At 37.6% G+C, this 16,897-nt stretch overlaps 1 protein-coding gene across 2 annotated transcripts in view; it reads left to right on the top strand.

Moving 5' to 3' along the window:
* Nucleotides 1-16,897, top strand: part of Chd1 (chromodomain helicase DNA binding protein 1) — a 69,599-nt gene that overhangs the window by 9,292 nt on the left and 43,410 nt on the right. For both annotated transcript variants that reach the window (XM_055615965.1, XM_055615966.1), the window contains exons 2-9: nucleotides 7,269-7,470; nucleotides 8,444-8,557; nucleotides 11,425-11,489; nucleotides 14,094-14,243; nucleotides 14,381-14,649; nucleotides 15,473-15,698; nucleotides 16,136-16,236; nucleotides 16,589-16,767. In XM_055615965.1, coding sequence (XP_055471940.1) covers nucleotides 7,269-7,470; nucleotides 8,444-8,557; nucleotides 11,425-11,489; nucleotides 14,094-14,243; nucleotides 14,381-14,649; nucleotides 15,473-15,698; nucleotides 16,136-16,236; nucleotides 16,589-16,767 — 1,306 coding nt within the window. The remainder of the gene's footprint in view (nucleotides 1-7,268; nucleotides 7,471-8,443; nucleotides 8,558-11,424; nucleotides 11,490-14,093; nucleotides 14,244-14,380; nucleotides 14,650-15,472; nucleotides 15,699-16,135; nucleotides 16,237-16,588; nucleotides 16,768-16,897) is intronic.

A 16,897-nucleotide genomic window follows, 5' to 3' on the forward strand; every position in this document is an offset into this window, starting at 1 on the left:
TTTCTTTCTTTCTTTCTTTCTTTCTTTCTTTCTTTCTTTCTTTCTTTTCTTCGCATGATGTGATTTAAGTAGCACTAAAAGGCTGGCAGCAATAATGAGAAAATGAGCACACTGTTCTTTCTGTGGACTACTAAGCAGTTTCTTGATGTGTAAAGTATGCCTGCTTATCAGGCACATGATCCTTTCTGTAATTCTGTAGAGTGATTTCCTTCTACCAACGGCTAATAGCATGCTCCCTTCTTTCAATGATCCTAAATACTACTAAAGGTTTATTTATTTTTTATATAGGGAGATAGATCTATAAGAAGAACCCCCCCCCCTTTTTTTTGAGACATCTCCTTTTGTAATTCAGGGGCACTTGGTTTTGTGTTGTTCCTGTGCAGCCAGCTGAGACTGGTTGGCTGCAGGAAGACCTTTATGTGTAAAGAACAACAGTAGGTAAATGACATTAGTTATTAGTTACAGAATTAAAATCAGAAACCATTGAAGTAAGGCTTTGATAGAGGCGGTCTAATACAGTGGTTAAGTATGTGTAAGCGGCCACTTTTCTTTGGTGCTACTGTTTTGAGATGCTGTTTTCACTCTCTAACCTACTCCCAATTTTTTTTTTTTTTTTAAGTTTTTAAATTTTGGCAAAAGTTTTACTCAAGTTTCTTTTTTTTTTTTCCCCTGTGGGTTGGGAATCTAACTATTGTTGCTACCATTTTTCTTAGAGGCCATTTATTTATTTTTTTATTTGCTAAAGATGAACCTTGATTTTTTTTTTCTTTCTTTTTTTTATTTCAAAGAACTGATTTGAATGGAAAGTATAGAGAAAGGGCTTATTCTGTTGTAGAGTGGGCTGAACTAATGTGGACTTTGACTCTTGGAGTACTCCTTTCTCTTACATATGTGAAAATAAAATAGGTTAAAAATAGGTGAACTTAGATGTTCCAGAAAACAGGGGAGTTCAAAGCCAGAGCAGTAAGGAGCAGTGTCACGAACCAACATGGCAGCCAGTAGGATATTTCGGGGTCACAGAACCTTAGAATAAAATTGGGATTGGATTAAGAACTGATAATTTGGCTGTAACTTTTTTGGAATAATGGAAAAGGTTACACACAGAGTCCCCTTCCCGTATGCTAACAGTGTGTGCATGTAACCCTGACTCCTGTGGATGAGGCCAGTGCTGTCTACCTCAGGAGTCAGTCCTCCAGACACTGAGTACCTGGAAAATGCCTTGTGTTGTGTGATTGACCTCAAAGCCCTTTCACACGCTTTCCCAGTACGATGAAATTTAAGACATGACATGCTACAGCTTAAAAAAATATTTTCCCTGTGCTTTATTTTACCTCTACCTGAAAAAAAAAATTCTTAAAGATACACATAAGGAGTTTTCATAGATCCTTTCCTTTCACAGGAGACAATCCTTCCTGTGTCTTTAAAGAGAAATTATTTTCCTTAATTATTTTCTTTAATTCTTGCTGAAGCCCGCATATGAAGTAATGTAGAGGCAGAGAAAACTGGAGAAGAGAATGAGAATGTATGCAGAGGTTTAGTTTTACATTACTGTAGAATAGGAAGACAAGGAGATACGGTTTTAGCAGTACATTAATTCACAAGATACATGAATTTGTAACATATAAAATAGCAGACAGGATGCTTGAAAGTAGGAATGTATTTGCTAGGTTAACACCTCACTGGTGTGTTGGCTTATGTTGGTCGTGTGTGCACTGCTCAGAAGAAAAGCACTACTTGAAGTTGAGGCGAAGTGAGGTAAGTGCTCTGGGCCGGTAGGACAGCGATGCTTCTCAGTTTGCAGGAAGGGCGGGAAAGGCAGGAAACTCAGGCACTGAAGGGAGATGGATTTTTAAATTGCAAAACACAGAGAATGGTTTTAGAGTACGTGAATAGATAGCTACCAAGGTTCAAATTTTAGGGTTTTTAGCCAGATAGTAAACATAAGCCTTTGACACCCTCAGAATATGTTGTGGTTATAGCTTTGCCACAGGCTTTCATGGGCTTTTAGAAGGTATGAGATGGCTCCAGGCACCTACAGTTTAGAACTGGGGTGGGATGGCCATCTTGTTGCAGGTTAGAATTTGAAGAACATTTCTGATTATTTTGGATTTTTGTTTCTGAAAAAAATCATACTACTTTTTACATAATGAGATGTTTAATTAACATAAAGTAGCAAGTTTTATTATCATATTTTCATGCATTGTTTTTGTTGGACACACCTTGCTTCAGTCCCCACCCCTATAATTCCCACAATGTTTTCATGTCACATGTATACTATTATTACTTTTTTTCTCATTCCCCATTTTCTTAAGACCTTTTCCCTCTCTCATAGCCTCCTTTCTAGGTTCACAGTCTACACCATTTACACACATTTGCACATATAAAAGTTAAGAAGGTGTGGTATTTATCTTTTTGAGTTTGTTACTTAACAATATTATTTCCAGTTTTATCCATTTTCCTGCAGATATCATTCTGTGGGTATGTACCACATTTCTGTATCTATTTGTGAGCTGATTAGCATCTAGACTACTTTCATTCCTTGCTGTAGCAATAATGTAGATGTAGAGACATCCCTGTAGAGTAGAGCCTAGGAGTGGTATAGCTGAGTTACATAGTATTTTTATTTTTATTCGTGGTCAAACCTCTGTTCTAATTTTCAGAGTGACTTCACCTACAAACTTTGAAGGAAAATCAAAAAGTCCCAAACAAGGGAGTATCTAGTTGAGTCACCTACCAATGTACAGTCTCGTGGGAAGAACCGCCCAGCATTTCTGCTGTGTCTCATGTGTATACTTGGTTCCGGGACTTTGTGCTGTGGTCTGTCTGTCTGTCTGATTTGAAAATAGGTTGCTAGAATCATGCTTCTTACACATTTAACTTAGTATACCTTTTTAAAGAATAAATTGTTCTCTTACCTAAACCCTGTGAGCTAGCAGGTTCAAAACCGAAGTTTTCTTTTCATTTTGTTTGGTTCTCAAGCTTTCATTAGTATCTAGACTAAGGTCACACACTTCAGTTGGTTGTTGTTGCTCTTTTATCTCCTTTAATCTGGAACAGCTTTGTCTTTTATTGAATTGTCTTGATGACTACACACCAGTCATTTTATACAGTATGCATCTTAGTTTGTGTTTGTCTGATGTGTACTTACGATTAAGTTCAAGTTATGCACCCTTTAAATGATGCATCTTAAGAGAAGCACATCTGGAGGCTCTTGTTTATCTGCTCCTGTTAGGGTTACTGCCTTAAAAAGAGAAACAATTATTACCGTAGTGTGTGTTGTAAAAGTAAGGCTTCACTTAGACCAGCGGTTTTCCTCTTGCTGCTGCAGCCCTTTAGTACAGTTCCTTATGTTGTGGTGACCCCTAAAGGAGTCGTGAGCCACGTGTCGAGAACCACAGATTTATTAGACATTTATACAGATGCAGAAAATGTGCTTTGATCTTCTTTATTCCTTTGTTTTTTTCTTGACCTCAGTAACTACCCACTCCTTTTATCCTTCCATATCACGAATTGTTCACTTTTTCCATCTAGTCCCATTTTTCCTAGTAGACAGTACATATGAGTGGGAAAAGGTGATATTCTTTGTGGGGCAGGCCGTTGTCTCATTGGTAGTGTTACTTTTTATTACACGAGTTTCAGGTGCCCCCACAGGCCAGAAGAGGGCATTGCATTGGATCCCTTGGAGCTGGAGGAGCTGGAGTTAAGAGATGTTTGGGAGCTGTCCGCTCTGGTGGGATCTGAACTCAGGTCCTCTGGAAAATCTGTATGTGCTCTTAACCACTGGGACACCATTCTAGCCCCCATGAAAAGATGTTCTAAAGCTATGGAAATATTGCAGGTTACAGTAGTACCATTTTATTCCCAGCATTTGGGAAGCAGAGACAGAGACAGGTGGATCTCTTGTTAAAGGCGAGCTTGGTGTACATAGTTCCAGGCCGGCCGTGGCTACACTGTGAGTAGAGCTCCTGGGCGGTGGTAATGCATACCCTTAATCCCAGGACTTGGTAGGCCAAGTGTTGACCAGGCTGGCCTGTTTGAGGACAGCCAGGACTGTCACAAACAAACATCCCCCCACCCCCAAAGAAAACAAGTCTAAAGCCATGTACGCATTTTACTCATCAAACCCTTCTATACTTAGCACCCACTGATGGCTCTTGTCTGCCCTAGATGATTGTAATCTGACTTTTCTAAAACTACCACTTTATCCATGTTCAACGCTTCCACTGTGTTTGAGTCTCATTTGGAACTTGAGCTCCTATTTTATTTAATAAATAAATTAGTATTTATCAGTAGCCTTTCAATGCTGTTATTTTGATACTTAAGTCAAATTAGACCAATCAAAGCTTCCCTTTACCAGTTCTCATGTCCTTTTATTTCTCTGTGCCTTTTCCCCCTTTCTTTAAGTTTATTTTTATTTTATTTTTAGCATGTCAGTATTGTTAGTTTTTACTAAGTGTGTTTCACAGCGCTAGAATCTTCCATTTCTTATGAGAGTTGTCATTCAGGTATACAACAGTATTTAGGAATCAAGATCTGGGTGCAAGGCAATTATAAAATTTTAAAATTACATTTTAATTTTAACTGCTCAAACTTTGTATCTTTAAACTATTAGACCTAAGTTAATAACAATGCAACATGAAATAAAAACAAATAAAAAGACTTAAAAAATAAAGAATTGAGTATATGAAGTTGTTGGCCACACAGGAATTACTTCAGTTGACTTTAAGGCTGTATTTTAAATATGCAGATGAGCAGTTTTGAAAACAGAAACCAAAGAAATTATTTCAGGTATCACTAATAATAATGTTATTAGCCTGAAATTGATTAATTGGATGTGTATATGTGTATGTGTATATACTTGGCTCTAAGATAAAACAAGAAAATTATTAGTGTCATTTGGCACCAAGAAAGTCAATTAAAATGATGTAAACACAGAACTGAGAGAGTTAAAAACCTTGTAATTGTGAATTAAAAGTGCTAGCATAAATTAATACATTTTCTCAGTGTATTAAAATATATGCATTGTAGTTCATTCTGCTAAACACACAAAATGACAAGTACGTAGTCATAGGTTTACTTCACACTTACATCCTACTTAATTTTTGATGAAATAACTGTTGATAGCTTGAGTTAGGTACACAAAGTAAGCCTGATATGACACATTTTGCCCTATCAGAAAGCAAGTTGGCTGCAATAATTTTATTTGTCTAATGTTCAAATTAGGGGAAACATTTATACCAAGAAATATTTATTATTAGGTGGAGTCATTGAAAACATTTTTTCCTGGCATTTTTTTTAAATTGTATTATTGTTACTGTGGTCCATCATCACCCTGCTGTGCAGTCAGACACCAGAATTCTCTTCTGCTGGAACTCGTCCTTCCTCCCTATCTTGGCATGTTCTTTTTTTTTTTTTTTTTTTTTAATATTTATTTAAATTTAAGAGCATTGGTGTGAGGGTATCAGATACCTTGGAACTGGAGTTACAGACAGCTGGGAGGAGCTGACATGCGGGTGCTGGGAATTGAACCCGGGTCCTTTGGAAGAGCAGCCAGTGGTCTTAATCACCGAGCCATCTCTTCATCACCCCCCTTGCTTCTTTATTCCACTGAAGAACAACTCAATAAACTATTTTGGACTTTCTTCTAATAATAAACATGTCCCATTAATATAGCAGGAACAGTGTGGTAGAGCCTCTGCCCCAAATTCCACCATCTACCTGTTTTTCTTCATTTTGGAGACAGCGTGTTAGGTCTCAAATTGTAACCAAGGATGCCACTGCAATTCTGATCCTTCTGCCTCTTCCATCTCCTTAATGTTTACAGTCATGCTTTGCCATGCCAAGTTCTGTAACTGGGATCAACTCGGGGCTTGTGCATGTTTGGCAAGTAAATTTTATGGTAGGTGTTTTAGTGAAATTAAGCATCCCCAAAGTAACACTCTAAGACCTTCCACCTTCTTAATTTTTTCATGTGAAGAATAAATTTGACAGTACTTTCTAGTAAGCATTCTTGATTACTTTATCAAACATGGTTGTGTCTAGATCAGCTGTTATAAACAGCACAGGAAGCTGCTTATCAACTTAATGGAGTCACCTTAAGGTAGAAGTTCTTTTGATGGTAAAGATTTTGTGTTGTTTCAGTCTTCCCAGGCTTGATATATGAGTGGTTCTCAGTAACAGTTATTGAATTAATGGTTTTTCTTACCGATGAGTTAACAGAGAAATAAAATTGTCAGGAAAAAAAAATCTTCTGCAATGGCATTGTTACAGGGGTTCTAGTAAAATAGGACATTCTCCCTCTTATGAACAGATACTTGTTGATATCTGGGAGGCTCAGAACTGTTGGTGAGGGACATAATGGTGGGAAAGGCTGGGGAATGGCGAGAAAAAAAGCAATATTGGTAGAAACAATGTTGAAACTGTAAATCTCACTAGAGGCAAAGTTTTGCTTTGTGTTGATATGAAACAAAAGTCTACATTTTAAAAACACATATCTGTTAATTTTAACATGCATTTGTAGAATAAAAACCCTTTCTGGAAACGTTTATTCTATTTTACAAATCTGTTAGGTCCTTTTTCTGGAGAAAGAGTAAATTGTGCCACCTGATGGTCTTTCTGAAAATTACAGAAGGTAGGAGCCAATACCTCCTGCCCTGGTCTCCCAAGTGCTTGGGATTGCTGGCTTGCATCACTGCACATTGCCAGAAATAATCTTGAAAATAAATAGGAGCCAGAAATGGGCTTATTTTCTACTCACTGTAGTAAGAAATATAACATTTATTAATTTCTTTATACAGTTCCTAACTTAGACTCTTAAGAGCTAGATTCTTAAAGGCTTTTGTACTAAGACTTAAGCATATTGTCTTCCCAGTTTCTAGCCCAAGAGCCCATAATTGGTAGGCCTTGCCCATTATCTTTGAGAGAGATTATCTACAAATCTGTATGTATACTGGGTGGTGGTGGTGCGTACCTTTAATCCCAGGAAGTGGGAGGCAGAGGCAAGGTGATCTTTGTGAGTTCCGGGTTAGCCTGGTCTACAGAGTGTGTTCCAGGATAGCCAGAACTACACAGAGAAACCCCACCTCAAACAAAAACAAATAAACCAAAAGCCCAACATATTAATTACTATGATTGACTGTTACTATGAATGAAGATTATTCTTTGTATTTGGCCACAGATAATTGAAATATTAAACTATGTTTAGCTTTCTGCTGAAAAATTAAATTTGTGTTGAGTTGTGCTTCAAGTTTTTTATTTTCAAATTGTAGTCAGTCAGAGGATGATTCTGGGTCAGCGTCAGGCACTGGATCTGGCTCGAGTTCTGGCAGCAGCAGTGATGGAAGCAGCAGCCAGACTGGGAGCAGCGACTCTGATTCTGGTTCTGACTCAGGAAGTCAATCAGAGTCTGAATCAGACACATCCCGGGAGAACAAAGTCCAAGCAAAACCGCCAAAAGTTGATGGAGCTGAGGTAATTCAGTGCAAAATAGGATTTAAAAAATTACTTTGGAAAAACTTAAGCAGTTGACATTGCTTGTATTAGAGTTTTCAGGAGAAAAAAAACCAAACAGATTTTAGACGTTAAGACTTACTTTTTGTGATTCAGAAGCTGTGGCCATACAACTAACTGGCTTAAGAGAGAAGCAAATAGCTAGAAAAATACCTATATACACAAATAAAGCCTTTTTTCCTACCTGTTTAATACAAGTGGAATCTTGTCCCTGGGCAGTGTCATGGGCTGGGAGTACTGCTCAGCAGTACAGCACCCGCCTAGCTGGAGACTCTGGATTTCGTCCCTAGCACCACAAACACCAGATGGTAGAAACTGAATTTCTTGGATAAAAGTAAAGGCTGCTTGAGGTCCTCTTGTTAAGCTTGCCAGATCTGCCCTTAAGGTCTACAAGGGGGTGCTTTGTTGCTAACAGCAGGAAGCCTTGATAGCACTGTTTCCATAACTAAAACCTGTTCCTATTTCATGGCAGTGTATGCAGTTACTCAGTACCAGTGTCTGGAGAGCTAAAGTGCTTGAGCCAAAAATGTAAATCATGCGTGCGCCCCCCCCCCCAAAAAAAAAAAAAAAGTCAAGTTGCATGAGCAAAACCTGTTTGCAGAGTAACATGTTTATGCTTTGATTCTGGCTCTTCACCTAACACATGAGAAAATAGGTGGCCACTCTAAAAGTAAGAGTGATACAGCACATTACCACTTCGTTTCTGAAAATATTCAGAGCACCAAGAGCATGGTGGTTATTATATATAAAATTCAATATGCCATAGATTTCTCATATTCATTGTGAAACCTTACATTTTATTTCATTTTATTTATTGCAGGGACACTGCGTTTATATAATGAGTGAGGAAAATAATTTACTTGGAGGGGTATAAATGTTGAAATTACAGTTTTTGCCACATTTCATCTTTCCCTGGTTTATGTTTCTGGTACAGTTTTGGAAATGTAACCCCAGTATTGTGGCTGTTCAGAGATCTGCAGTCCTTAAGAAGCAGCCCCAGCAGCCCCAGCAGCAGCGTCCAGCTTCATCCAATAGTGGATCCGAAGAGGTGAGTCCATTGTGAGCTGCTGCTTGAGTGGACATAGGCCTGCTCACTCACTGAATGTGAGTGCTTGTCAAGGGTCTTGACATACAGACATCTCTTTTTTTAAAAATCAATATTCCTGTTTTTAGAGGTTAATCAAAAGTAGTGGGACATTTATGTGGATTTATTTGCTCATCATGGCAAAACAAGAAATAAAGAAGGTAGGTATGGTGGTACCTGCCTGCTGTGCCAGCTCTCAAGAGGCTGAAGCAAGGCCAGTTAGAGTTTACCACTGGCCATATGAACTGAGACCAACCAGTGATACCTAGTAAGATATTGTTCAAGACAAAACCAGAGAAACCAGAGGTGAAATTTCAAGAAATATTATATATGATGATTGGCATGATCCAGTGTCTATAATCTTAGAGCTTGTGAGACTGAGGCGAAAAGATTGCGATTCGTTGATCTTTTTCAATGCCCCACCCCCAATATTTTACACCCACACATATATATATGTATATGTGTGTGTATATATATATATATATACATATATATATATATATGTACACACATACTTCAGTGGATAAAGACGTACTGAACAAAATATGAGACCAGGTTTGTTATTTGGAATATTTGTTTCTTTTCTTGCTTTGCTTTTTATTGGTATAATAAACACTGATCAAGACCAACTTGAGGGAGGAAAGGATTTGGTTCATCATATACCTTCTAGTCTGTCATGAAAGGAAGTCAAGGCAGGAGCCTGGAGGCAGGGACTGAAGCAGAGGCTGTGGAGAAGTACTGTTGGCCAGCATGCTTTTCAGGCACACAGTTTAGCCACCTTTCTTCTATCTCCCAGGAACTGCCCATTTTGACATCACATGCAGTGGGTTGGGCCGTTGGGCCCTCCCACATCATACGTTACCCAAGAAGATGGCCCACAGACTTGCCTATAAGCCACTGATGGAGGCATTTTCTCACTTGTTCCTTTTTCCCAGATGACTCTAGCTTGTATCAAGTTGTCAAAAAAGTCAGCAGCACATGCACATATGTACATGCTCATTCGCGTGGTCTCTTGGTCTGAATTATTCCAATTGGTGTGTGTGTATTAATTTTTAGTGCATATATAATGTAGTACTATATACATATCCTCCATTGACTTAATATGCTCTCATCAGCATGCATATTTGCATTTGTTTATTCTGTGTCAACACATTTCTTTAAAAATTTACTTTTGAAAAAGGTAACTGGCATGCAAACCACTTTTCATGGTAATACTTATTTTTGTTTATTTGTGCGTGTCTTAAGTTAGGTTTCTGTGGTTATGATAAGCACCAAGGTGGGTCAGTTTGCAGAAGGAAGGTCTGTTGGGGGCCTGACATTTCAGGGAGTAAAGATTCTATTACCATTATAGTGGGGAAGTGTGACAGCCCGTAAGCATGGTACCTGAAACAACAGACTGAGAGCTCACAGCTGAAACAGTGAACTTGCAGCACAGATGCAAACTGGGAAGGACCCAGTTTTGAGACAGTAAAGCTGTGACATTCTTTTTCCAGCAAGGACACACTTCCTAAACCTACCCAAACAGTGCCACCATCTTGGGACTAAGTATTCAAATGAACGATTATGGGGACCTCTCATTCAAACCATTATATTGTGTGTGTGTGTGTATGTGTGTATCTGTGTCTTTTTGTCTTTTTGTCTTTGTCTGTGTCTGTCTAGGGATGCACAAAAAGACCGTGAGAGGTTGTCAGGTTTCCTGAAACTGGAGTTATAAGCGATTCTGAGCAACCCCATTTAGACGGTGTGAACCAAACTCTGGTTCTTTTCAAGAGCAGTAAATATTTTTCACTACTGGCGTGTCTGTCCAGTCACAGAATTTTTACTTTTAATTATTACATAGAAATTGAACATGTTTTAGGGTGGATACTTTGACTTTTTTTCTTTGCTAAGGGTATGACTGACTTTTTTTTTCTTGTTGCTAGGCTGTGGACATGACGAAGCAGTCTGCTGGTCCACACTGCCAGTTTATCCTTTGACATTTCAGTGTGTGTGCATACTCTTAATAGACCAAGGCTCTTGGACTGTCTGTAACCTCACATGCATTGTTTTCTTACGTTGGGAACATTGAAGATCTTCTCTCTGGCTACTTCAGAATAATTAGTTATCATAAACTGTAGTTGTCCTGTATCAGATTATTCTTACCCAGCTGTGCTCTGTCCCATCAACCATCTCTCTAGCCTCCTTGGCCTTCCTAGGTCCTGGACACCATTATTTTCTTTTACTTCTCTGAAAGCAGCAAGAGAACACGCAGTGTTTGTCCTTTGTGTCTGACTTATTTTACTTAAATTAATGTACTCTTCCCATCTATTTTGGCTGCAAATGACAGAATTCCCTAATTTTGTATGGCTGAATAGTATTTCATTGTGTCTATATACCATATTTTCTTCATTTGTTTATTAATGGATGCATTTTAATTCATATATGGTCTAGTGAATAACCCTAAATTATTGAAATATTAAGTGAATAGACTTTAAAATAAACAGTGTTTCTGTGTATTGTCAAGAATACCTGGATGTTTCTACAGATACATTTAAGAAAAACATGTCACTTCCAAATTGTCTTGAAGCCGTAATCTGTAATAGTAATTCATGATCCCTAGGCTACTAGGTCTGAATTTATATAAGATGCTGGTGTTGTCGTACTTGCTCAGTTCCACTGTCTTAATTTTTAATAAGAATGCTTTTAATTACTTTACGCTAATAACATAAAGCAACATGGAACAAAAAGAGAAGACTTTATGGGCATTGTTAACAAAATGAACATTAACTGCACAGCAAGTGGAGCTTTGCTGACTTACTGGATTGTGAGTAACTAGTCTTGTTTCTCTGTAGGATTCCTCTAGCAGTGAAGACTCAGATGACTCCTCCAGTGGGCTCAAGAGGAAAAAGCATAATGAGTATGTGATCTTATTTAGCTGACTTTTAGTGCTAGGGAAATACTGTGGTTTTGTATTTCTTGTTTTGTACTCTTCCTTTCCAAAACTAGTTTTTATAATTCCATGGTGTTTAAGATTAATTTAAACCATTACCTTGACATTTGTCTTTCTGTACCTGGCTGAGGTCTTTTTATGCCAGTTATTTTATATGTGTGACCTGTACCCCTGTACTTCTAGATTAAAGATTGACAACGATGGCAAAGTACTACTTTATACACACACACACACACACACACACACACACACACACACACACACACTACTTTCCAAGTTTTTATAATGGGAGAAAAGCATGTAAGATTGCAGGGTATGAGGGACTTGGCTGTTGTGTTAGTTACCCACATAGTTGATCTACACAAGGAGTTCACTTCTATAGAGCTCCTTTAAAGTTCAGGGTACCCAGACAGCAGCTAGAACACTTTCTCACAGTAGATCCATGTTTACTGGGTTGGTTTTTCATTATGATGTTTTGACCTCTATTTATCTTATTTGTCTTGGGTATTCTGTATATTTACTTTGTTCTATGTGTATTTGGATTTATTATTTTTTCCACAGGCTTTGTATGTTTATAATTGTAAGACTCATGTTTTTTAGTTTTGGTATCTTTGGTTATCTTCTGATTCTCTTTTCCCTGTCGCATAGGGCATGCCTGTTACTAGGTGTATTTTGGATAACCTAGTTTTACTCTGTAAATCTTACTGTGTCATGTTTTATCTTTGTTGTGCTGCATTGTGTCTAATTCCTTCAGATGTTAAAGCTTTGTATGCTTTTCATGTGTTAATGTTGGGTCAAACATAAGGCTCCACATGTGCCAGAAAAGCACTGATAACTGAGTTACCTTGTGTTCTAGTTTTCAGTGAAAACTATATTTTATTTTCAAATATGGGGTCTTCTCAGGTATTTAATTTTTTTTAATTTATTATTTATTCAGCTTTTGATTTATCTTTTATTGAGCTGTTAAATTTTCAGTTTAGCATGGACATAAGCAAAAAAATAATTTAGGCTGATGTGTAGACTTGATTTGGTATAAAAATTAAATGACATTGAAAATTTTATTTGGAAAAGTAAACTACATAATGCCACTTTCAGTGTCCATGTTCTAAAAGACCCCATGATAAAATAATGGACTTCTACTGTGTTTTGCTAGTCTGATTTTGTGTGTGTGTGTTGGTCACTTCCCGGAGTCACCTTTGAAGTAGCATATATCAAGCAGTGGAGCGGAGCATCATCCGCAGTAGGGTAGAGTGCAGGTGGATACCATAACCTAAAATGCTTGTGGCCAGAAGTCGTTCAGGGTTTAGAATTTAGCGCGTTTAGGAATTTTTGCATATATTATATGTCTTGAGTACCCAACCCCCTAACTCCAAACTCCCAGAAGTCCAAATTGGAAACTTTTTAATTGGGAACTTTTAAAAGTTTCAAGATAACTAGATTTTCATGTTAGAGATACTCAAGTTAAATGTAAGACTTTAATATGTATCTGTATATAATTACAGAATATTAACATGTAGACCCAGTATTTTTCTGTGCATGTTGATTGAAAAGAAACTAAGTAGATTAGAGCAGGGAATAGAAAGGTTATTGTTCATTGAATTTTGGTTGAATTGATATTTTGGAAGTGCCTTAGTTTATTTCACATTCTTCTATAATTAGGCTTTCTTTTCCCTAGAGAACATGTACGACTATGTAAGAATCAGTTTAGGGGTAGGAAAGAAGGCTCAGCGATTAAGAACACTGGTTGCTCTTCCAGAGAGCAGCAGTGGTTTAGTTCCCAATAACCGCCTACATTGTGGCTAACAAGTGTCTGTAATTCCAGCCCCAGGGAATCTGACACCCTTTCTGGCCTCTGTGGCCACCAGGAATACAGGTGGTGGACAGACAGACACACAGACAAAAACACCCATACACATAGAGTGATCTGCTCTCCACCACCTCTCAGCCTATACTAGTTTGTTATGTTTTTAAGACACTACACTGTAGGTCCCTTTCCTAGGGAAGGGTCTTCCAGAGGCAGGAGACTCACCCAGGTGTGCAGGTGCTCACTCGGCCTTTACTTACTTGCCTGGGTCCTTTCCAATGGACCACTCAAAGTTCTGGTTCCCCCACAGTACATAAAACAAAACACATCAGGTGGCAGCGCCCCCCCCCCCCACAGGATGCCCTTGGTGCGTGCAGCACAGCTGCCTGCATCACCTTGATCACCATGCTGAGCCACACTGCTTCCGCACTCAAAGGTAAACTATAGTGTCTAAAAAATTGCAACAAGAGGGGTGAAACTCCCTTTTGTTTTTTAGAACAGTATGCACACTATCCTATAACCATTGTTCATGTAATTTCTCATTTGAGGGTTAAGTGATCAGTAAAACTCTGGGGTTATAAGAAATCTTTGCAAAACAGTTCTCATTGTTACTCAGCTGCCATTTAATGTTTTCCAGTGTGGCTCGAAGTAATAGTTCACTTTATATTCAATGAAATAGACTTTAATTACTTTTGATCATAATTGCATTTTATTAGTAATATAAATTACTTATGATTAATATCTAAATAAAAATATTTTATATGCAGTGAAGATTGGCAAATGTCTGGGTCAGGATCTCCGTCTCAGTCTGGTTCAGACTCAGAATCTGAAGAAGAGAGAGACAAAAGTAGCTGTGATGAGACAGAATCGGATTATGAGCCAAAAAACAAAGTCAAAAGCAGAAAACCTCAAAATAGGTGAGTATAGTATTTTGTGGTTTGATGCTAAAAATTGCCATTTAGAGAAGTTTTTTTTTTTTTTTGTATACTTTCTTAATTTTTTTATGCTAGTGTTTTTGTAAAACACTTTTTTTTTCCTTCCTTCCCTTCTCCAGATCTAAGTCAAAAAATGGGAAAAAAATTCTTGGGCAAAAAAAGAGACAGATTGACTCATCTGAAGATGAGGATGATGAAGATTATGATAATGATAAGCGAAGCTCTCGCCGCCAAGCCACAGTCAATGTGAGCTACAAGGAGGATGAAGAGATGAAGACAGACTCTGACGACCTTCTGGAAGTCTGTGGGGAGGATGTTCCTCAGCCTGAGGAGGAGGAGTTCGAAACCATAGAACGGTTTATGGATTGCAGAATCGGGAGGAAAGGAGGTATGGGTGCAGAGAGTGTTCATCAGCACAGACGGCGGTGTTTCTTAAATACTATCCAGTTTTGAAAGCAAAGAAAGGGAATTTTCCTCTATTTTGCTTATTTGCTGTCAAAATGTGTATTGCTTGGCCCATAGTCTCTGAACACAGTCCTGTGTTCTAGATGGATGGGAAGGCTTTTAACTTAATAGATTTGTCTTTTTTTTTTTAAACCATTTGTGTTTATATATATATATATGTGTATATCTATATATTTCTATATATATACATACTTTCAACTTAAAGGGTTTTTGATTTTTTTGACAGTTTTTGCTTAAGTCTTGAATGTATAGGTTTTTTATTGCTTAATGTAACTGGAAAGTAAAATAATAGCAGTATTCAAGTTACTAGTTACTAATTATTAATTGAGTCACTAGTTATAGTAGGTGTGCTGTTCAGTGTCTCACTGTGTTTTGAAAAATTGTTTTTCCTTATTTAATTAAGAGAACTTTAGTGTGCACATGTGTGTTTGTATGCATGTGCTGTGCACGCATGCAGGCAGGCTGTAAGGTTGTCAGGCCTCTGCCTGCTGGGCCATCTTACTGCATCTGTTTCCCCTGTTTTTAAACTCAAGAGAGGGATTGAATTAGCTAATTTTTCAGTTCTAAAATTTTGATTATCTTTTATATGCGATAAAATTTTGTATGCTTTTATTAGTTTTTAGTTTTTTGTACGTTAATAGTTTGCCTATTTAGTGAGTGGTTTTATACATAGATTCTTGAAACTTTGAATTGGGAAGAAAATAACCCTGTAACAGAATTACATGGCCATTCTCCTTTGTCTCTAGCTACTGGTGCTACTACAACCATTTATGCTGTTGAAGCGGACGGTGACCCCAACGCAGGATTTGAAAAGAGCCAGGAGCCAGGAGACGTGCAGTACTTAATTAAGTGGAAAGGATGGTCACACATCCACAACACCTGGGAGACAGAGGAAAGCCTCAAGCTGCAGAACGTCAGGGGCATGAAAAAACTGGACAATTACAAGAAAAAAGACCAGGAAACAAAAAGATGGTAAAAATCCCTTGACAGTTTTTCTAGTTCAAGAATAGAGTTGAGGAAGCTTTTTGGTATTAAGAAATGCATAACAAAGAGTAAGATGACAACCTAAAATATTTCTAGACTATATTATTTCATCTGTCAGGTCTGAATTTGTCTTTGGTAAGAATCAGATTGCATCATACTCTGAAAAAATTATAAAATTAAAAATTAGTGATGTTGATCAGGGTGGTAGAACTCTTGCTTATAATGTGCAAGTTTCAGTCTCTACCCTTGCCAAGGAAAAAGAAAAACTACTAATATATTTCTCTCTGTTTCAGTTTCTGCATTGTTCAGACTTAGTTTATACCGTTAAAGGATACAATGGGAGCTTGTCTTGACAGATAATTATCAGTAAGGTAAAGTTATTTAGAGAAAAATCTCAAGTCTGTTGTTGGTTTAAAATTTTTCAGGTTGAAAAACGCTTCTCCGGAAGATGTAGAATATTATAATTGCCAGCAAGAACTTACAGATGATCTACACAAACAGTATCAGATAGTGGAGCGCATAATTGGTTAGTAGTAAAGAAATGTGATAATTGGTATGTTTTTGAGATGGGATTCCCATTATGTTGCCCATGATAAATACTCTCCAGTTTAGAATCCTCATAGCTGAGCTTCCTGAGTAACTGGGATTACAATTGTGTACTCTCAAGCCTGCCTTCAGACTTTTTAATCTGTGCTTGAAATCATATAAGCAAATGTAAGCAGTGTACCTTTTCCGCATGAAATATAGTAGCTTGCTTTTACTAAAATAAAATATTGTAATGTAGATGACTAATTCTCACTTATGTAGTTTTTACTGGTTGTGCCTCTGATGTAATGAAATATAAATAAAATAAAACGAATACCTGATTCATCTCACAGCTCATTCCAATCAAAAATCAGCAGCTGGTCTTCCTGATTATTACTGCAAATGGCAGGGGCTTCCGTACTCAGAGTGCAGCTGGGAGGATGGAGCTCTTATTTCCAAAAAGTTTCAGACATGCATCGATGAATATTTTAGCAGAAATCAGTCAAAAACTACTCCTTTTAAAGATTGCAAAGTGAGTACCAACAATTTAAACACCATGTTTAAAATATGATAAGTTGGTGGTGATGATGATTATGTATGGAGACTGAATAGAGAACATTTCTTTGGAATTTGAAAGTGTATGCTTGATTTAAAAGTCACAA

This window comes from Psammomys obesus, unplaced genomic scaffold (assembly GCF_907164565.1).
Source record: "Psammomys obesus unplaced genomic scaffold, mPsaObe1.curated_primary_1811, whole genome shotgun sequence".
In the NCBI taxonomy this organism is placed as follows: domain Eukaryota; kingdom Metazoa; phylum Chordata; class Mammalia; order Rodentia; family Muridae; genus Psammomys; species Psammomys obesus.